Raw genomic sequence first — 22,054 nt, forward strand, 5'->3', positions numbered from 1 at the left:
TAGTTTTCTCTCTGTTCTCACCCCATCTCTTGCATCCTTTCACTAAAGAGATGAAAAATTTTGTTTTGCCTTCTGATTGTGTCTGAGTTTGAGTTGTTGGATGAAAACATAACAGCAGCCCTCTTTCCCTGAGAACTGGGAAGATCTGATCCTAGAGAAGGTCACACCTCTGAGCTCACTGGCTGTAGCACTAGGTAGGCAAGCCATTCTCGCTATTAACATGTCATTATTGGGTGTCTTTTCGGTATCAGGTACTATACTGGATCCCTGGGTCGGGAAGATCCCTTGGAGGATGGCATGACAACCCACTCCAGTATTCTTGCCTAGAGAATCCCATGGACAGAGGAGCCCGGCAGGCTGCAGTTCTTAGGGTTGCAGAGTCGGACACTTCTGAATCGATTTAGCACGCACACAGGCACCCACTGTACTGGAGATACAGTAATGTCCCAGGCAGAATCTGTTCCTTGCCTTTACAGAATTAACAGTCTGGAGAGAAAGTCAGACAGTAGAGGTCAAAACATAATTTCATACTATAATTAGGGCTATGAAGAAAAAGAAGTGGGAGCTAGTTAAAAAAAGAATAATAGGTATAAATCTATTTTAGATACGACTGATACGTTCCCATTTAAGAGAGGAGGTAGTTGAGGTTTTCACACTAGCTAGTTGATGGCAGTCACAGCAGGAGCTTCTGAGATTGGGGACCTCAGTCCCTTGTCTCCTCCTTCCCTCCACCCTTTCCCTCTAGAGCCCGAGGTCCGCGCAGGCGCACTGACGGTTGCCATGGGGACAGCTGATCCGGCGCAAGCGCAGACGTATCCAAGATGGCGGCAACGGCGGCTGCAAGAGTTGTGTCCGTGGGCCCTGGTCTCCGGGGCCTGCAGCGGACACTACCTCTCGTAGTGATTCTCGGGGCCACGGGCACCGGCAAATCCACCCTGGCGTTACAGCTCGGCCAGCGGCTCGGTGGCGAGATCGTCAGCGCTGACTCTATGCAGGTATGACAGTGCGGCTGTCCCCGACCTGGGGAACCGGAGGCCGCGTGCGGGCCTTTGGCCGAGTAGATATCCTGTCGCTTGGTGGAAGTGGGTGAACTCCGAAGCTTGTGGGGCGGAGGGGGCAGAGGAAGGGCACCCATAATTAGTAGGCGCCCACCATACGCCAGACATCGTGCTAACATCTCATTTACTGCTGACGACTTTACTGTCTGGTGTGGTTTATTATTTTTCTTTTACGGATGAGGGAGTTCACCTCGGGAGGCGAAACGACCACCGCCGTGTCACAAAGCGAATATGTGGAGGCGATGGTGTTTGAACCTGCAAGGTTGACATGTAGGCGTCCAATACATACCTTTTGATTGAAAATTATTCCAGAGCTTTTGCTGTTTAGAATTTACAGCGAAACCAGGATAAATCATTTACCATCTATGATTGTCTGCTGAGGGAATGGATCACCGTGGGTAGTCTTGAGACCTGGATTCTCCTCCCTAATCTGCCATCGGCCACGTGATCTAAATAAGGTCGTGATTTGTGCTTCGATTCAGGGTGGGTGACATTTGGGGCAAATTTCTGATGGAGGAATTACGAGTTAAGAGTTTTTACAGAGTAAATGAGATGCTTGGTGTGAAATGCCTGCTGCTGAACCTCAGCAAGGAGGGGCAGTCCTTCTGTCCACTGTACCCCATAAGCCTCTGGGGCATGGTCTCCACCCTCATTAGTTCATTTGGGGTGACACGACCATCAGCACGGATCAGGTGATTGGGGTAATTCAACAAATATTTGTTTGCAGCCTCTAATTTGTGTTGACTTTGAGAGACAGACTTTAGCTCTAATCCCAGCCTTGCCTTTTCTAAGATATGCAACCTCAGCTTGACCTCTCCATGTCTTTGTTTCTTTTGTAAAATAGGAAGAATAAAATTAGTAATACAATATTATTGTGATGGTTAAACAGACTAAATATGTAAAACACTTAATATAATATGAGGCAGGTAGTAAGTGCTAAAAATATGGTAGGTGCTGTTTTCTGCAAGGCCCTTTCAGGGAGACAAAACTGCAGTCCTTGTTCTCAAGGAGTTTAGTCCAGCTAAATATGAAACAAAGGAAATTAATACATGTTTGAACTGAGATTTTCATGATGATTTGCAAGGTACAGGAGTGGGAGGTGGAGAGGAGAGAGACTACAAATTTTAGATCTTACATCCATGGGGAAAGTCTAGCAGGTGTGTGGAGAATGCAGCAGCTATGATCCATGTTAGGAATCTTACGCTCAGAGGTTTTCTCTGCCTGGTGGAACCTTTTCCCCTCCATAAGTGTGCATCTTTTACTCTCTTTGTTTAGGTGTTTACTTAGATGTCACCTTATTGAAGCCTTCTCTGACCATCTTACTTATTTTGTTGTTGTTGTTGTTTTTTACCATCTTATTTAAAACAGCACACTGTTGCCCCCTGTTCCCCCTCTTCCTCATATACCACACTTATCAGGAAGCTGTTCTCAATAGAACATCTTAATTTTACATCTGTTTTTAAGTAAATCGGCAGGTCCTGGCAATAAACGTTGGTAATTGCTCTGTAATAGTGTTATCCATTATTCAGAAATGTTTCTTCACTCATATCTGTGTACCACAAGGTTGAGCTTGCTAGAGGTCTTGCTCAAGATAGAATGGTTAGACAGTTAGACACTTGGTGTCTTGTTCAGTGCTGATGATATGGTAGATCTTTGACATTTGATGAAATATTTGTTGGCCTGTCTCATCAAAATCACACATCTTGATCCATTTAGATTCTTCCTGTGGTTGTAAGTAACTAGAATATGAGAATTAAATTTCTTTCATCCTTGGGATGCCATGAGGATTAATTATGGCATGAAAAACACTTTGAAGATAACTGAGCTTTCTGAACTGGCTATGAAAGAGTTGGTCACTCAGTCATGATTCTTTGTGATGCCATGAACTGTAACCTGCCAGGCTTCTCTGTCCACGAATTCTCCAGGCAAGAATGCTGGAGTGGGTAGCCATCCCCTTCTCTGGAGGATCTTCCTGACCCAGGGATTGAACCCAGGTCTTCTGTACTGCAGGCAGATTCTTTACGGTCTGAGCCACCAGGGAAGGTTGTGTTTAATTTTGATTAAACCTGGGATATTCATAACATTTCCTCTCATACCTATTGAAAAACTTTGACCTTTGATTTTTACTTTTTGGTTCAGTTAATGAAATAAAGTATCTCTGCCCCTTTCACTGTGGGTATACACAGTTCTTCGTTTCTACCATTGCTTACCGTGCCCCTGATGGGGTAGTGCTACTCTGCTTTTTAACCAATAGAATGAGATGAGGCTTTTCAGTGACTTGAAGTTGACTCAGAAAATTTCTGTCAAACTTGTAAACAAGTGATACTCTTTTTTTAGAAGTTAATTTATTTTTAGTTGTACTAGGTCTTCATTGCCTCCCGAGGCCTTTCTCTAGGTGCGGGGAGAAGGGGCTACTCTTTGTTAGGGTGCACCGGCTTCTCGTGGCCGTGGTTTTCTCCTGTTGTAGAGCACAGGCTCTAGGCACGTAGGCTTCAGTAGTTGCAGCATGCAGTTTCAGTAGTTGTGGCTCGCAGTCCCCAGAGCACACAGGCTGGTTGTGGTGCAAGGACTTGGTAGCTGCACTTCTCGGGCTTAGTTGCCCTGGGGCATATGGAATCTTCCTGGGCCAGGGATTGAACCCGTGTCCCCTGCATTGGCAGGCGGATTCTTATCCACTGTGCCACCAGGAAAGTCCCAGTGAGTGATATTCTTAATGTTGGAGTTAACCAGCTTCTTTTCTTTTTTTCATTTTATTTTTTATTAACCAGCTTCTTGAAAGAACAGTTTCAGTTAAATCCACAAGCAGAATCATAACTTAAATTTGTATAGCACTTTTTATAAAATGCTTCTGTATATGCTTTTTTTATCCTCACAATAACCTTGTAAGGTAGATACAATTATCACTTCACAGGTAATGACACACAGGTCTTATAGTAAGTAGCAGACCTGGAATTGGACATAGGTCTCTACTTTGCATGCTCAGTTCCTTATCTATACATAAAATTGTCATCCCTTTTAGATGAGGCAGGAGCTGTGGGAGTCAGTCATTAGAGAGTACTTCTTAACTTGTATGACACTCATCCTTCATAGGAGTATGTTACATTTTGGTCAAGATATAAAATGTATTTTAGGATTCATATTGTGAATCGTAGTGTGAATTCCTAGTGATATCTCAGGTTGAGTGTTGAACTAAGTGGTGGCCACATGAGGCATTGCTTAGGGGGCTAAAACTTAACTGCAGCTGAGATATAATTTAATGTGAATAATTTGATGGTACCAAAGGCAGAGAATGTTTACTGGAACAGAGAAGAAACGAAGGCCTTGTAGAGCGCCTAGAACGAGCAGTAAACTTACCTGTTATAACAGCCACACAGGCTAAAGGGTGACCAAGTGGAAAGTGCGATAATTAGAAAATTTTTGCAAGTTTCCAGATTGACCTTTCTAAACCAGCATTTGAATTTTAATAATCTCAGAAGTATACCAGTAACTCAGAAAGGATTGTAAAACACTGTCTTAAATCTTAAATTGTCTCACACCTCATACTTCTTGTATCATCCTTTTGTCCTACCTTAATTGTTGGGTCATCCCAAGGCAACCCCAGCAGGGCAGTTCCCATCCAAGGAAAGTACTTGTTTTTGTAAACATTGAAGAAGTAAGTGCTCTAAGTATTGAGGTAGCTTCTTTGAGATAAAACCACAGGGTGTTAAGGGTCGTGTGTCTAGGGTGATAATATTGTTACAGAATGTAGATAATGACTTGCTTTTATAGCCAGGTAACACCTGAGGTCCTGCCTTACCTCTCGCCTCTCATTGGTTTGTTGAGTAGGAAGTCAGAACTAACTCTCTGAGGGATTACTTGCTTAGGGACTTCTGGGCTCAACTGTGGACTTTACATGGTAGGTCTGACAAAAGTGGAAAAACAACCTTTGTGCTTAATTTTCTGAGTTTTCCAGACTCCAGTTTCACAAATTGTAGAAGCATACATATTCTCAGCTAGCAGTAGGAGTCTAAATTCAAAGAAGGACAGGTAATACAATCCCTGTTTTCCAGGATGGAAAAACTGAGGTGCAGAAAGATTAAAGAGCAGACTAGAGATCACACTACAAGACACTTGCACACCTGGGAATTGGATCTGGATCTTCTAACTCGTGTAGTGTCTGATATATTGCAGGAAGATGATACTGAAGGTCTTCTTTTCAGTCTTTTCTTGGTATGTAAATTTAAGGTACAATGCTTCGCCTTCAGTGACTCGATGAAACATTGTACTGAGAAATTTGAAGGCACTTGTCAAAAGATGTACAGTGGCTGCCTGGAAATACAGACTGCCAACTATATGCCAAGAGAAAATAAACAAAGTGTTCTATTTGGGTTTATAGAGAGGAAGTATCTCTAATGCCTTATTAGTTCTTCAAGTCCTGTGGAGAAGCAGTAGTCATACATAGGAGCACAGTTCCCTTGTGTTTGCCTAAACCTCCAAGAGGAGAAGCAAGTTATTTTTGGCAGTCTGACTAGTAAGCAGGCTATGTGTCATCTAATAAATGTGGAGTTCTGCATTCTTTGTCTGCTTTGGAACATAATTTAGGAGCAGTGTTTTTTGTTTTTTTTTTTTTTAAACCAAAGGACTGCTTGCCTGATAGTGCTCAAGGGAGATCTGGCTTGCATGGGGGAGGGATGAAAGAAGAGATGGGATAGTGGGTTACAATGGCTTACTAGGCATGAAAATGAAAGTTACAAAAACCTGTTAACTGAGAGGAATGAGGGCTGCCCAGAGTCTACTTGCCACAACTCACAGAGGCAGTCTTTTAAAGGACTAAGCATGAGAGTGGACCAGAGGAAATACCCAAGATTTTGGCTCATCTAGAAAAAATGTATATTAATTTCTAGATTTCTGGGTTCGCCTTCATTGTGAGTGAGTTTGGTTTTCGTTTGGCTATCGTATTAAGCATGGGTGGGTTGTACACGTATATTTAGTTTTTTTTTTTTTTTTTTGCAGCTGTGGGACGAACTTTAGAGTTAAATCTGCCATGTTATATAAGGAAAGAGAAGTGGCTACTGGCTAAATGGGAAGACACAAGAGAGCACATGTGGGTTGCAGTTTCAGATTTGTGAGGATGAGGTGCTGCTCTGATGTTTCAGTGTGGGGGCAGGGTGCTGAAACAGCTCGGCTTCACGAGGGAGTATATATATGAGAGGTGTAAGTTATTTGGGTTACACAAGAGTTCACCTGTGTGCTCTGTATGTACTCTAGTATGGCTTAACCAAATTGGTTGCGGTTTCTTGTGTAGTTTGTTGGATTCTTTAGATAATTTGAATCAGACCAGGTTCCCTTTTTCAGTTTACCCAGAGCTTCTGAGCTGGAACTTCACCACTGCTCCTTCCTCATTATGGCAGCCAGAGTTCAAGCTCTTACCACTGTGCTGTGAATAATAATTATACTGAAAATGATAACAATAATAAAATATATGTCAGGCAGTGTTTTAAAAGTTGGTCATATATTATCTCATTTAATATGCTCACCGAAACCTTAGGTGGTAGACACTATTGATCTCACCCTTAAAAATTGCTTCTTGAACCCTCATCTCTGTGCTATTTTGTGTTTTTTTTTCTCCACCTCTTCCTATTTATTTATCCATTCATCTTCCATCCCATTCTTTTCCTGTATACCACTGTATACATTTTATCAGGCAGAGAAGGAAAAGGAATATTCCTGATCAAAGAAGAGCATGAGCAAAGTAAAGGAAGGCAAAAATGCATGGTATGTTTTCAAGGCATGACCAGCAACTGTCATTGGCATAGACACTAGAAGGGTAGTAGTCAGAGGTGAAACTAAGAATACAGACCCTGAGGCCCTTGAGAGGGATGCCATGAGGTTTGGGGTTTTAAACATGGAAGTGATAGTAAATCTATTTCAGAAGGTAACTCTGAGGCCTGGGTGGAGAATGGGTTAGAGAGGGATAAACAGTTTAGGATTCTGTTACATTAGCTTGAGTAAGAGGGGCTGGAGTTGGGTTGTGGCTGGGAAAAGGGGTAATCATTTTGATGTTTTGGAGACAGAACCAATAGGATTTTGGTTACTGAACTGGAAGCATTGTAAGGAAAAAAGATGGAGAACAAAGCCTTTTTGTGTTTGGAAAAAAGAAAACATGCTGTTTGAAAAAAATCCAAATAATATACAAAAGTTCAAAGGAAATATCACCATAATCTTAGCGTCCGAAGATAACCATTTTGACATTTTGGTGCACATCCTTTTAGACCTTTTGTTTGTGTATTCGTACATGTATGTATATGTGTTTTTTCCAATTTACAAAAATTATAAAATACATGTAACAAAATTCATCATCTTAAGCATTTTTAACTGTACAGTTCTGTGGTGTTAAATGCATTCATGATGTTGTATAACCACTCTCCATTTCCATCCATAACGCTTTTCATCATGCAGAACTGAAACTCTGTAAACAAGGCCCTACTGTATATCACAGAGAACTATATTCAGTATCCGATTATGAACCATAATGGAAAAGAATATAAAAAAGAATGTATGTATATGTATAACTGAATCCCTTTGCTATACATCATAAATTAATGCAACATTGTAAATCAACTATACTTCAATAAAAAACAATGAGTAAAAAATAAAGAAAATTAGATATTTCAAATTAAAAAAAAAATCTAAAACTCTGTACTCATTAATTAATAACTCCCCATTCCTCCTTCTTCCCAGCCTTGGCAACCACCATCCTGTATTCTGTGTCTGATTTTGACTACTCTTACATAACTTATATAAGCGGAATCATATGGTATTTGTCTTTTTTGTGACTTGCTTATTTCACTTAGCCTAATGTCCTCAGGTTCATTCCTGTGATACTTTTTAACATAAACTGACTCATATATTTCATGCTGCTCTGTATCTTGCTCCTGTGGGGGGCGTCCCCTTAACAATATGTTACAGTTACTTTTGTATGTTAATGTATATAACTTTGTATCAGTGGTCTCACTCTGGGGTAGTATACCCTCCCACCTCCACCGCAGGGGGCACTTGACAGTCTCTGGAGACATTTTCGATTGTAACAAATGGAAAGGTGGGTTCCTGGCATCTAGTGGGCAGAGGCCAGGAATGCTGCAGAACATCCTACCACATGTAAAACAGCCCCTCCCAACAAGGGTTTACCTGGCCTCAAATGTCAATATAGTGTACTGAGGTTGAGAAACCCTGTTCTACATTTATTGTTAGCTTCTAAATTTTGAAGTAATTACAGATTTACACAGGGGTGTCCATGTCCAACTCTTTGCGATCCCATGGATTGGAGCACGCTAAGCTTCCCTGTCCTTCACCATCTCCCAGAGCTTGCTCAAACTCATGTCCGTTGAGTCGGTAGTGCCATCCTACCTTCTCTTCTGTCATCCCCTTCTCCTCCCGCCTTCAGTCTTTCCCAGCATCAGGGCTTTTCTAATGAATTGGTTCTTCGAATCACATGGCCAAAGTACTTGAGCTTCAGCTTCAGCATTAATCCTTCCAAGCAATGTTCAGGCTTGATTGCCTTTAAGAGTGACTGGTTTGATCTCCTTGCAGTCCAAGGGACTCCCAGGAGTCTTCTTCAGCACCACAGTTGAAAAGCATCAATTCTTCAGTGCTCAGCCTTCTTTATAGTCCATCCATACACAACTCTCACATCCTTACATGACTGTTGGAAAAACCATAGCTTTGACCATGTGGACTTTCGTTGGCAAAGTAGTGTCTCTGCTTTTTAATGTGCTGTCTAGTTGGTCATAGCTTTTCTACCAAGGAGCAAGCGTCTTTTAATTTCATGGCTGCAGTCAACCATCTGCAGTGATTTTGGAGCCCAAGAAAATAAAGTCCATCACTTTCTGTTGTTTTCCCATCTATTTGCCATGAAGTGATGGGACTAGATGCCATGATCTTCGTTTTTTTAATGTTGGGTTTTAAGCCAGCATTTTCACTTTCTTCTTTCACCTTCATCAGCAGGCTCTTTAGTTCCTCTTTGCTTTCTGCCATAATCCTGTACTGAGTTATTTTATTGTTCACACTGTTTCAGCTTTGATTAGTGGGTGCTCTTTCATGTTGATGCTTGTATCCTTTGGCATGTCCTGTATTTGTTTGTTTAGCACTTCCTTACTTTCTGGCACTGCAAGATGCTTTCATCTTACATTTGTCTTGTTTCAGTTCTAGAATCAGCCATTTTTCCAAGGAGCCTTGGCTCCTTTTACTGGTGAATGGTATTCAGATACAAAGTACTGGGTGCTAATTCTGCTTGTTGCTAGTAGGATATCATTGCTTCTAGTCCCTTCAATGGGAAGAGCTAGGCAACATATGTATATACACAAATTCATGCATACCCAAATATCTATGTTTATTTCTGTATATATCTGTGTAGGTGTTAAAATAAACTTGAGTTTATACTGATACGTCTGACTCTGTATTCCACCACAGGTTTTATTCTGATCTTTCCTTCTTGTTGTTTGTGACTTCTTCCTCAGAAGTATAAACCTGGCTCTCCTTGTCTACAAATATTTTCTTTTTTTTGTACAACCTGTAAAATAGTTTAACTAGTTAATCCTGTGAGAAACAAATTTACCAACTAGAGTACAATGTTTGTGTATAATTCATTTTGCAATTTTAGCCATATAGTATCTAGCCATAGCATTGTTTTACAAAGTTATTTAGGTCAACTCCCCTTCTCCCCCTTCAGTGAGATTATGCCATACATCTGTGATATAATTAGATTCATTTATTGCAGACTGCATTCTGTCCTGGTTCCTCAGTCATTCTGGTTATTATTATTTTTAAGTTTGCATACAGTAGAGTGCATTCATTTTTGTGTACAGTTCTTTGGGTTTTACAAATGGAGAGAGTCAGGTATTTGCCATTACATATCATACTGAACCACTTTCATCGCTCTAAAAATTGCCTTGTGTGTCCTCTTTGTAGTCATCTCCTCTACCTACACCAGTTTTTGGCAACCACTGATCTGTTTTCCATCCCTGTGTTTTGCCTTTTCCAGAAGGTAATATACGTGGAGTCATACAGTATTCAGCCTTTGGGGTCTGACCTTTTTTTTTTTTCTTTTTTGGCCATGTGGTAGCATGTGGGATCTCAGTTTCCCAACCAGGAAACTGGGGCCAAACCCAGGCCCTTTGCAATGGAAGTGTGGAGTCTTAACCACAGGACCACCAGGGAAGTCTGACTTTTTTCACTTAGCAAAATACATTTAAAATTCTTCCATGTAGTTGCATGAGTCTGTTTCTCTTTATTGTTGAGTATTATTCCATTGTACGTTATATGTACTTTCATTTATGAAATGCCACCTGAATTTCCAGTTTAAAGAAAGCTATTATAAACATAGCTAATGATTTAACTTCCGCACTGGTTAACTAAGAAAATAGTTTCCTAAAATAGTCTAGGAAACTACTAAGCTGTTTTTCAAAATGACTGTACCATTTTGCATTCCTACCAGCAGTGAATGAAAATTTTTGTTTCTTTGTATTCTTTCGGCATTTGGTATTGTTGCTTTTAATTTTAACAATTCCAAGAGGTGTGTACTGGAGTCTCATTGTGGTTAATTTAAATTCCCCTAAAGGTTAATAATGTTGAACATCTTTTCATATGTTTACTTGCTCTCTGTATATCTTTGGTGAAATGTCTGTCTGATCTCTTTTTGGGAGGGGCTGTCTTATTGTTGAATTTTAGGAGGTTTTTTAAAATGTATTTTGGGTGCAAATCCTTTATATAGAATGTTATTTGCAAATATTTTCTTCTAACCTGTATCTTATTTTCTCATTCTCTTCAGTGTCTTTCACAGAACAGTTTTACGTCTTCATTAAGTCCAGCGCGTCTGTTTTTTCCTTCATGGGCTGTGTCTTTGGTGTCACATTTAAAGCTCAATGCAGGGCGCTCCCGGCAGCCCAGTGGTCAGGGCTCAGAGCTTTCAGTGCCGGGCTCCCGGTTCAGACCCTGGTCTGTGAACTGAGACCACATAGGCAGGGCCTACCAAAGAGAACAAAGCAAGAACATGGAACAAAACAGACTCATTGCCAAGCCCATAGACATGCTGATTTTTCTCCTGTTCTTTAAAAAAGAGGTTTATATATACAACGCGCGCGCGCGCGCACACACACACACACACACACACACACACACACACACACACACACATATACAGACACACGTGAGTTTTATAGCTTTTCATTTTACATTTAGACCTGTGATCTACTTTAAGTCAATTTTTATATAAGGTTGTGAGATATGTATGGATGTCCAGTTGAACCAGATCTGATATTGAAAGACTCTTCTTTCTCCACTGAATTGCCTTTGCACCTTTGTCAAAGACCAGTTGACTGCTTCTGGGGCCTCTATTCTGTTCCATTGATCTGTATGTCTATTCTTTTGCCAGTATCACTTTGTCTTTAGTTACTGTACCTTTATAATAGGTCGTGAGATTAGATAGTGTAAGCTGTACAACTTTCTACATTATTGTTTTTGATCTCTGTGTAGTATTCCATTTCATAGATGTATCATAATTTACTTAACCATGTTTCTTCTGAAGGACATTTAGTAAGTTTAATTTTGTTTTTGTTTTTTTTTGCTTAATAAATGATGCTAAGGAAATGGCAGCCCACTCCAGTATTCTTGCCTGGAGAATCCCATGGACGGAGGAACCTGGTGGGCTACAGTCCACGGGGTCGCAAAGAGTCGGCTATGACTGAGCGACTTCACTTTCACTTTCACTTTCACCCCTCAGCTGAGAGGACTTTCAGCTCTTGTGTTTGCTATTGTTTTTTTTTTTTCTTGAGTTCTCAAAGACCTGTGACCATATATTTTTTTAAGTTGCCTGTTTTCTAATTGCATCACTTTACACACTGTTGTCTAGTAATATGTGGTATTTAGAATGCCTTCTTAATTATTTTGAGCAGCCATTGCCTGTATTTTCTTAGCACTTCCTTGGTTTTCTTACGTGAACTCATCTGACAGGGAAATGCAGCTTTTTTGTTTGCCCTCTCTGCATACTGGACCGTCTGAGTCAGTGTTCTAACTAATCCCTGATGGTCTCTGAGCTACTGTTCTACCAGACTCAGTAGTTATGTGCTTCAGGAATTTTTCGGTAGAATTGGTCCTATTAGGAGACTCTTGTTATCTTAAAAGCTGGTCCCTTCGCTGAGGCTCTTAATTTTTTGAAAACTTGATTCTATTTCAGCTGAAAATTGGCAAGGCTATTTAAAAAATTGAGGGAACCCATTTAAGAAATTGAAAAGTGATCACAAACAACATTGGGTAGTTGTGACTTTCAGTTTTGTATCAGTTGAATTTTTGTGCTCTTTTCCCTGTGTACGTGGTGGCAGCCCACCAGGCTCCGGCGTCCCTGGGATTCTCCCGGCAAGAACACTGGAGTGGGTTGCCATTTCCTTCTCCAGCATAGGCTTATAGTAGTCAGTAAGTACCTGTTGATTCAGATTACATGATTTGCCTAACTTTTCAGGTGCCAGTATTCTCTCCTAAATTATAGTCCTAGTTTTTACTCTGAGGTCTTCATTTAGCTCATTTATTTCACCCTGGTTGTAGTTGCTAAGTCATGTGTCACTCTTTCGCAACCCCGTGGAATGTAGCCTGCCAGGCTCCTCTTTCCATGGGATTTCCCAGGCAAGAATACTGAAGTGGGTTGCCATTTCCTTCTCCAGGGGATCTTCCCAGACCAGGGATTGAACCCCAGTCTCCTGCACTGTTGGCAGGCAGATTCTTTACCACTGAGTCATCAGGAAAGCCCATTTAGCCTGGTAGGCAGCTTTATTTACTGGGAAAACTGGGTTTTAGTCCCAACTTTGCCACTGACCACTGTATATATAACTTTGGAAAGTTCCTACAGGTGTCTAGGCTTTAATTTTCTCTTGGGTATGTTAGGGAGGGGAAACTGATTGGACCAGATCTGTTTAAGTCCAGATAGTAAATATTTTATGCTTTGTGGGCCATACAGTATCTATTTGTCACAGGGTCTGAAACCCCTTTCAGCTCTGGTGTTTTGCAGTTCTGTTCTTTCAAACTTTAGTCAGGGATCTCACCACAAAAAGCCAAGGAAAATATAGATACCAAGTATTTTGTGTACTGCTTACCATTTGTCTGACACAGTTCTAAACACTTTGCATGTATTAACTCTAATCCGCAGAATAACCTAGCAAGAAGTGTAGGTGCTGTTTTTATCCCCATTTTACAGAGGCAAACTTGAGGCAAACCTGCCAAATGAAGGCTACAACTGGGTAGTAGAGCCGGGTTTGGACCTGATCCATTATGTTATGCTCCTCTCCCTGCCTTAGACATACACCTCCAAATAATGGAGCACATCAGCTATTAGTCTCCATCCTAAGAAAAAGTATCAATGAAGCCATCAAGAGTGGGCCAATCTTGAGGCTGTGAAGATGACCACAGAATAGAACCTTTATCATTAACTCTGTTTTCTTCTCTTAAACCAGCCCTTTGGTTTCTGTCTTAGCATTGTGGTCATATGGCAGTGTCTGTGTGTGTATTTCTAGCTTTCTGTCACACTTACTCTTCCTTTACTTCCTTTTGGCTGTGCTGGGTCTTTGTCACTTCCTCTAGTCGGGGTGAGTGGGGGCTCCTCTCTCCGGTTGTGCGCAGGCTTCTCTTTGGGGCGGCTCTTCTTGTTGCGGAGCACGGGCCTAGGCATGTGGTCTTCAGAGGTTCCGACGCACAGACTCTGGAACTCGGGCTCACTGGCTGCGGCGCTCGGGCTTAGCTGCTGCACACCACGTGGATCGCCCTCCCGGATCAGGGGCCGGGCGGGCGTTCCCTGCTTTGCTAGGTGGACTCCCAGCCCCTGGACTGCCAGGGCAGCCATGTCACGTTTCCTCTTGAAAACTTTGAAGGGCTTCAGTGTCTGGTAACTGTTTTCTCCTCAGCTTCTCAAATTTAATTTCACCTCAGTAGAAATTCATTACTTCAGGCAAGCAAACAAGCTAGGGTCAAATGAGGATAAAAATTCTACTGATAAGGGGCAGCAGAGGGGGCTTCCCTGGCAGTCTGGTGCTTACGACTGTGCATCCGCTGCAGTTTGATCTCTGGTTGAGGAACTGAGATCGCGCATGCCATGTGTCATGGTCCCTCCCCGCCAAAAGGCAGCAGAAACTGCTTGTGTTACAGGCAAAGCACCCTGCTTTAGTCGTACCTCCCCTGCCATCAGTTATATGGCCAGGGTTGCTCTCTGAGCCTCAGTGTTCTCAATACAAAAGTCCAGGTGATTAGACTAGTTATGTTATCTCTGAATTTCCTTATATCCATGCTTCATCAGTGTTTGCAGATGGACTTCTAAGCACCCACTGCAAAGGCTCTGCATTGCAAATTTTTTCATTTTCACTTAAAAGTATGTGCTAATTTTGCATTCTCTGTTCTAATCTCTCTGTATTTATTAGATGTCAAAATGTTTCAGGTGCTCGTTGCCACCAAGTAAGATTGATTAGACACTGTATTAGAAAGCAGAGATAGCACTTTGCCGACAAATGTCTATATAGTCAGAACTATGGTTTTTCTAGTAGTCACGTATGCATGTGAGAATTAGACCATAAAGAAGGCTGAGCACCGAAGAATTGGTCCTTTTGAAGTGTAGCGTTGGAGAAGACTCTTGAGATTCCCTTGGACTGCAAGGAGACCAAACCAGTAATCCTAAAGGAAATCAAGCCTGAATATTCATTGGAAGGACTGATGCTGAAGCTGAAACTTCAATACTTTGGCCACGTGATGCAAAGAGCCGACTCATTGGAAAAGAACCTGATGCTGGGAAAGATTGAGGGCAAGAGGAGAAGGGGGCAGCCCAGGATGAGATGGTTGGATGGCATCACTGACTCAATGGACATGAGTTTGAGCAAACTCTGGGAGATAGTGAAGGACAAGGAAGCCTGGCGTGCTGCAGTTCATGGGATCTCAAAGATTCAGACACGACTTAGTGATTGAATAACAACAAAAGATAGATTCTCTGGAAGAATACATCGCATACATATTATGTATGCACTTTTAATTTGTTAACCATAGCCTTATGTGATTCTAGTCCCTTTTCCTTTGAAGAGAGATCTCTATAGGAAAGTAAAAGACATCACTGGCACTATAAACTTCAAACCACTTCTGTTACTAGACTGACTAAACATGTCAAGGTACTGGTTCTCCCGCTTCCTGGGCGTCTTAATCTGTCTGATTTATTCAGCATGTCTGCAGTTGGATCTCTGCTAAACAAAGCTAAAAGAAGTAGTTGCCTACCGTGATGTTCCTACAGCTAATTCATTGTTTCTAATCTAGTAAAGTGTAAATTGTTTTAAAAGTTATCATTTTATTAAGAAAGAAAAGTTAGCTGAGAGACTGACCTTTTGTCTACTCTTCAACATCTCTTCAGTTGAATAACCAAATTCAAATTACTTTAATTAAAAAAGAAAATCAGCTTTCTCTTGAGTGTCAACATCTTAAAAAACTTCTGTTTTCCTTTCACCTTCCTGTGCCAAAACTTTTCTTGAAACTTGGGCTATTAGAACTAGAAGCCTTGCTAGATGTGAGGAACTTGAGGTTCCAGGAATAAAAACTGACTTTCCAAATTCACAAAGCTGATTTGTGTGGAGCAGAGATTAGCAACATAGTAGGGAAAAACTGACTGTGAAGTAAGAAGACATGGATTCACAGTTTGTCTCTGCCACTAAATAGCTTGGTGACTTTGGGCAGATTGCCTAATGTGTCTACATTTCTATTTCCTCACTGGTGAAATGAGGCAACATAACTTCATAGAGAATGGAACTCTTAGCATAAAATCTAGCACTGTATACCTCCAGCCTGGAGTATCCATTGAATATATTCCACGTATTAGACACTGTGCTAGATGTTGGAACTAGAGATAAAATACAGTCTTCCCTCAGAACTTGTAGTCTAGTGGAGGGGATCGAGATACTTCTCATGTATAAGAAGTTCTGTGATAGAGGTAATGCGGAAGCATGGAGGACAGGCACAGATTGGGGAGAATTGGGGAGAGATCTCAAAGCAGGCTTTCATCAGAGGTGATGCTAAAGGGTTTGGGGATACATGAGACCCGATTTTCATTTTAGAAAAATCACTGGCTACAGTGTGTACTAAGTTGGAGGGGTTATATCCTAAAGGAAGGAAGATCAGTGAGGAAGCTGATGGAACAGTTCAGTTGAGAAATCATGAAGCCTTCAGTTGATAATGGCAGTGGGCAGTGTGATGGTGGAAAGCTTTGAGATAATTTTAGGAACTCATATGGATAGAAGTTGAGGGAGATTAGAAATGTGGGAGAGAGAGAGATACTGGGATCATTTAGTTTTTACTTTGATTAGGTGGTTCACTCAGGTATGGGTGGAAAGGTAAGGCGATCAGTTTTGGATATAGCAGATTTCAGGCGCCTGCTTGGGGTGGTGATAAAGATGATGATAGCTTTATATTGCTGCTTCCTGTAGGGCAGGCCTATTCCATGTGCTTCACTGTATCATTAATTTTTGCAACAATCCTTTGAGGTTAGATTTAAGGTTACCCTTACTTTATAAATGGGGTTTCCCTGATAGCTTAGCTAGTGAAGAATCTGCCTGCAATGCAAGAGACCCCGGTTCGATCCCTGGGTCGGGAAGATCTGCTGGAGAAGGGATAGGCTCCCCACGCCAGTATTCTTGGCCTACTCTGGTGGCTCAGCTGGTGAAGAATCCGCCTGCAGTGCAGGAGGCCCCGGTTCTATCCCAGGGTTGGGGAGATCCCCTGGAGAAGGGAACGACTACCCACTCCAGTATTCTGACCTGGAGAATTCCATGGATTGTATAGCCCATGGGGTTGCAAAGAGTTGGACATGATTGAGTGACTTTCACTTACTTTGTAAATAAGGAATGTGAGGCACAGAGAGGTTAAATGCCTTGCCCAAGGTTACATAGCTAGTAAGTTTTGAAGCCATGATTTAAATCCTGGCAATCAGACTCTAGAGTCTTTACTGTTAACCACTTCAATACTGTATTTTATAGTTCTCACTGGTGATGGAAATGTCTACGAGGGAGTTAAATGTACATCATGAGAGAGAACTAGATTGTAGATAGGATTTGGGGAGTTAAAACACACACACACAAAATGGTTATAAAGGCCTTGGGGGTCACCCAGAGAAAGTTTATAGTATAGAGATGGCAGATGGATGCTGTAAAGACTGCCATTTCTCAGTATTGTTCCCATGACATGCTTAGTAGCTCGGTTGTGTCTGACTCTCCGTGACCCTATGGACTGTAGCCTGCCGGGCTCCTCTGTGGGATTTTCCTGGCAAGAATACTGCTGGGTTGCCATTTCCTCCTCCAGGGGATCTTCCCAACCCAGGGACTGAACCGGAGTCACCTGCATTTCCTGTATTGCAGGTGGATTCTTTACCTTGAGCCACTGGGGGAACCCCTTTTCCCATGACAGACATTGCTAATAGATCGGGGGAAGGTTCTGTGAATAGGAAGAAAACCTGGAAAAGATGGTGCCATATGAAGTCCCAAAGGAGAATGATTGATGAAGGAGAGCTTGGGTGTATCAGATTTTTGTATTTTCCATTATGTGTTTTGAGAGCTTAGTAGAAAAAATGTTATATTTGGCAGTCAGGGTTCCTTAGAGATCTGAGTGAGTGAGATATCCATGGAGCAGTGGGAATCAGCCAGCAGAGAAGATGGATGGATAGTTATTATAGATTGATGCATAATCCAAGATTGTGGTTTTCAAGGTAGGTATAATCCCTAGAGGTGAGAAAGTGCCTTCAGAGAAATTGAGGAAAGGATTTCAGGATATAATTTGGATTGGGAAGTAAATGAAGTCAAAAGGGGGAAGATAACTTGAGAGGATAGAACCAAACTGGTGGGGGGCAGTGCTTCCCTTTGCTTGTAGACAACTGTGTTGGTGCGTCATAGCCAACCAGCCCTCGGACAGAGCTCCAGGATCTGCCCAGTGCCTCTTCTGATTAGCACGCTCATTGGGGCCACCCGACAGCATGACAACCCCAAAGGGTTGGAGCTTAAAGAAGGGGGACCTTAGGCTGTACACATTTTGGGAGGAGTATCTCCAAGGTGAAATTTCTCTGAATCCGGTTTCTCAACTTTGAGACTCTTGACATTTTGGGGGCTGGGTAGTTCTTTGTTATGGAGGCAGGGGCTGTCTTATGTATCGAAGGGTGTTTGGCAGCATCCCTAGCCTCTACCCACTAGATGGCACCCCCACTACCAATTTGTGACAACTAAAAATGTTTTTAGATGATGCCAGACATCCCCAGTTGAACGGTTCTATGAAGACCTACAAGACCTTCTAGAACTAACACCCAGAAAAGATGTCCTTTTCATCATAGGGGACTGGAATGCAAAAATAGGAAGTCAAGAGACACCTGGAGTAACAGGCACATTTGGCCTTGGAGTATGGAATGAAGCAAGGCAAAGGCTAATAGAGTCTTGCCAAGAGAACACACTAGTCATAGCAAACACCCTCTTCCAGCAACATAAGAGAAGACTCTACACATGGACATCACCAGATGGCCAACACTGCAATCAGATTGATTATAATCTTTGCAGCCAAAGATGGAGAAGCTCTATACAGTCAGCAGAAACAAGACTGGGAGCTGCCTGTGGCTCAGATCATGAACTCCTTATTGCCAAATCACACTTAAATTGAGGAAGTAGGGAAAACCACTAGACCATTCAGGTATGACCTAAGTCATATCCCTTACAATTATACAGTGGAAGTGAGAAATAGATTTAAGGGACTAGATCTGATAGACAGAGCCTGATGAACTATGGATGGAGGTTCGAGACATTGTACTGGAGACAGGGATCAAGACCATCCCCATGGAAAAGAAATGCAAAAAGGCAAAATGGTTGTGTGAGGAGGCCTTACAAATAGCTGTGAAAAGAGAAGTGAAAAGCAAAGGAGAAAAGGAAAGTTACATCCATTTGAATGCAGAATTCCAAAGAATAGCAAGGAGAGATTGAGGACAAGGACCTTTTCTAAGTCTTTGCATACCTAATATCTTGCAGATTATCTGGCGCATAGTACACTGTCAGTAAATGTCTACTGAGATAAGCCAGTTTTGTTGATAATTGGATAAATAGGTTAAACCTGCTCTTAGAGTATTAGAGTTATCAGGCCTCAAAAAGAGGCTAGAGTTCCCTTGGTATTGTCAAAGTCTGATTTGTGTGGAAAAGCATTTTATCCCATCATTTCTTTTATTTTTATTTAAAAATTTAAAAAATTAAAATTATATCCAGTTATTTCTGTGAGGATAGAGTCCTCTGGGAGAATGGGAAATGGAAGAGAATGATGTGCTGGCTTTAAATGATAACACAGATCCCTTTACCTCTTCTAGCACCTGGAGCTGACTGTGCTGTAGGTAGTTTCAGAGTTTCACTGAAACTATAGGTAAAGCTGGGAAATAGGCAGAATGTCAGGCAATCAGTTGCAAACCTAACCTATTCTGGTGGAATGATGCTTTCTAGGCAGGTAATAAAATTATAAGCCCAGTTGTGGCATTTACAATAATATGAATGAAATGTGACATTTATAAAACTGATTGGTTTCCAGATTTGTTTACATGTTTATCCTTAATGCAAATGTATAAAATGTTGCTCTGTTTTACTTTTTGGCCTAGCAGTATGATTTTAATTGATAAATAATGTACACCATAAAACACATAATTTATAACTGCATAGTTCAGTAAATTATCAGCAAGTGAAAATGTGTAACCACAACTCAGTTCAAGAAATAGAACATTACCAGCCCTCTCAATAATTTTGAAAAATGCTGTATGATTCAGCAATTCTACTCTGGGTTATATATTCAAAAGAATTGAAAAATTCAACAAATCTTTGAAAATTTTATGTTATTGCTAATATTCATTAATTTCTCATTGTGTCTAAGGCTCATTCTATCGAGCCTTTTTAAAGTTACTGGAAAAATATACACAACAAAGAAGTTACCATTTTACCACTTCAGTGGCCCTAAGCACGTTCAGCTTGTTCTGCAGCCATCATCATTCACCATCTCCAGGACTTTTTTCCTCTTCCCAGATTAAAATTCTGTACCTGTTAGACATTGACTTCCCATTCCTGTCTGCCCCAGCCCCTGGCAGAATGACAGAGACCATTCTGGCAACCACCATTCTACTTTCTGTCTCAGAATTTGATGATATATGTCATATAGTAATATGATATATGTCATATAATATATGTCATATAGTATTTGTCCTTTTGTACCAGCTTATTTCACTTATTGGGGTTCACCCATGTTGGTGCTAGTGGTAAAAAATCTGCCTGCCAAGGCAGGAGACCTAAGAGATGCAGGTTTGGTCTCTGGGTCAGGAAGATCCCCTGGAGGAGGGCATGGCAACCCACTTCAGTATTCTTGCCTGGAGAATCCCATGAACAGAGGAGCCTGGCGAGCTACAGTCTTTAAGGTTATGAAGAGTCGGATATGACTGAAGTGACTTCACACACATGTTATAACAAGTGTCAGAGTTTCCTTTCTTTTTAAGGCTGAATAATCTTCCCTTTGTACATTGTACTGGGATTCAGCATTTTGTACATTGTACAGCATTGTACAGGGATTCTAATTTCTTTACGTCTTCACCAACCTTTTTTTTAAAAATAATAACCATCCTAATAAAGTGCATTCAGGTTTTTTTAAAGAGTCTTTTTGTTATGGAAATTTCGTGATATAAAAAAGTAGGGCAAGTAGTAGTTGAACTCCCATGTATCTGTCACCTTTGCTCAATAATTGTGAAAACTTGGCCAGTCTTGTTCCAATGAAAATCTCTTTCTCCCCCATTATTGGAACTCAGACGCCAGTCATCATAAACTTTAATTAATTAATTTAAAAATTGAAGTAGTATAGTTGATTTATAATATATAAACTTTCTCAAAGACAAAATAAAGCATAAAACAATATTATTAATATAAATAATGTTTGTGAATTTTCCGTGGGTCGTAGCCGTGTATTTGATTCAATGATCCATACCTCTGTGTCATTATTAACAAATATGTTCTCAGCGTCATTCTTGCTCTTGTATAGTGTAGATATAGATATGCTTTACCTGTGCCTTTCATCTACCCTTGCCTTCTTGCTTGTTAACAATTTTATTCATGAGTAAAATTTTGTAATAAACAGTTACTGTGATCACAGGCTGCATAGTCATTTGTAAACACAACTTTAACAGCGTTATCAGTAACTGCCAAAAGTCATATTAGAATGGAAAAGAGTGAAGCGACATCATTATAGACATAACTTTGCTGTTGTTGTTTAGTGCTGAGTTGTGTCTGACTCTTTTGTAACCCCATGGACTGTAGCCTGCCAGGCTTCTCTGTCCATGGGATTTCCCAGGCAAGAATACTGTAATGGGTTCCCATTTCTTTTTCCATGGAATCTTCCCTCCTCAGGGATCAAACTCACATCTCCTGCATTGCAGTCAGATTCTTTGCTCCTGAGCCACCAGGGAAGCCCTAAACATCACCTTGAGTCACTTCTAATATGCTTTTATTGAGGTATATATTTTCTCATGCAAGGAGATCCAACCAGTCCTTCCTAAAGGAAGTCAGTCCTGAATATTCATTGGAAGGATTGATGTTGAAGCTGAAACTCCAATACTTTGGCCACCTGATGCAAAGGACTGACTCATTTGAAGACCCTGATGCTGGGAAAGACTGAAGGCTGGAGGAGAAGGGGACGACAGAGGATGAGATGGTTGGATGGCATCACCGACTCAGTGAACATGAGTTTGAGTAAACTCCAGGAGTTGGTGATGGACAGGGAGGCCTGGCGTGCTGCGATTCATGGGGTCGCAAAGAGTCAGACACGACTGAGCAACTGAACTGATATATTCTCATACAACATATATATTAGTTTCAGATAAACAGTGTAACGATTTGATGTTTGTGTATATTGTGACATAATTACCATGACAAATGTAGCACCGTTCATAGTTATAGATTTTTTTTTCT

General features: G+C 41.2%; 1 protein-coding gene across 2 annotated transcripts in view; it reads left to right on the plus strand.

Moving 5' to 3' along the window:
• The first annotated feature begins 797 nt into the window (after window positions 1-797).
• Window positions 798-22,054, plus strand: part of TRIT1 (tRNA isopentenyltransferase 1) — a 47,932-nt gene continuing 26,675 nt past the window's right edge. For both annotated transcript variants that reach the window (XM_061122297.1, XM_061122298.1), the window contains exon 1: window positions 798-995. In XM_061122297.1, the coding sequence (XP_060978280.1) occupies window positions 822-995 (174 nt within the window). In that variant the 5' untranslated portion in view covers window positions 798-821. The remainder of the gene's footprint in view (window positions 996-22,054) is intronic.

This window comes from Dama dama, chromosome 20 (genome assembly GCF_033118175.1).
Source record: "Dama dama isolate Ldn47 chromosome 20, ASM3311817v1, whole genome shotgun sequence".
NCBI lineage: Eukaryota > Metazoa > Chordata > Mammalia > Artiodactyla > Cervidae > Dama > Dama dama.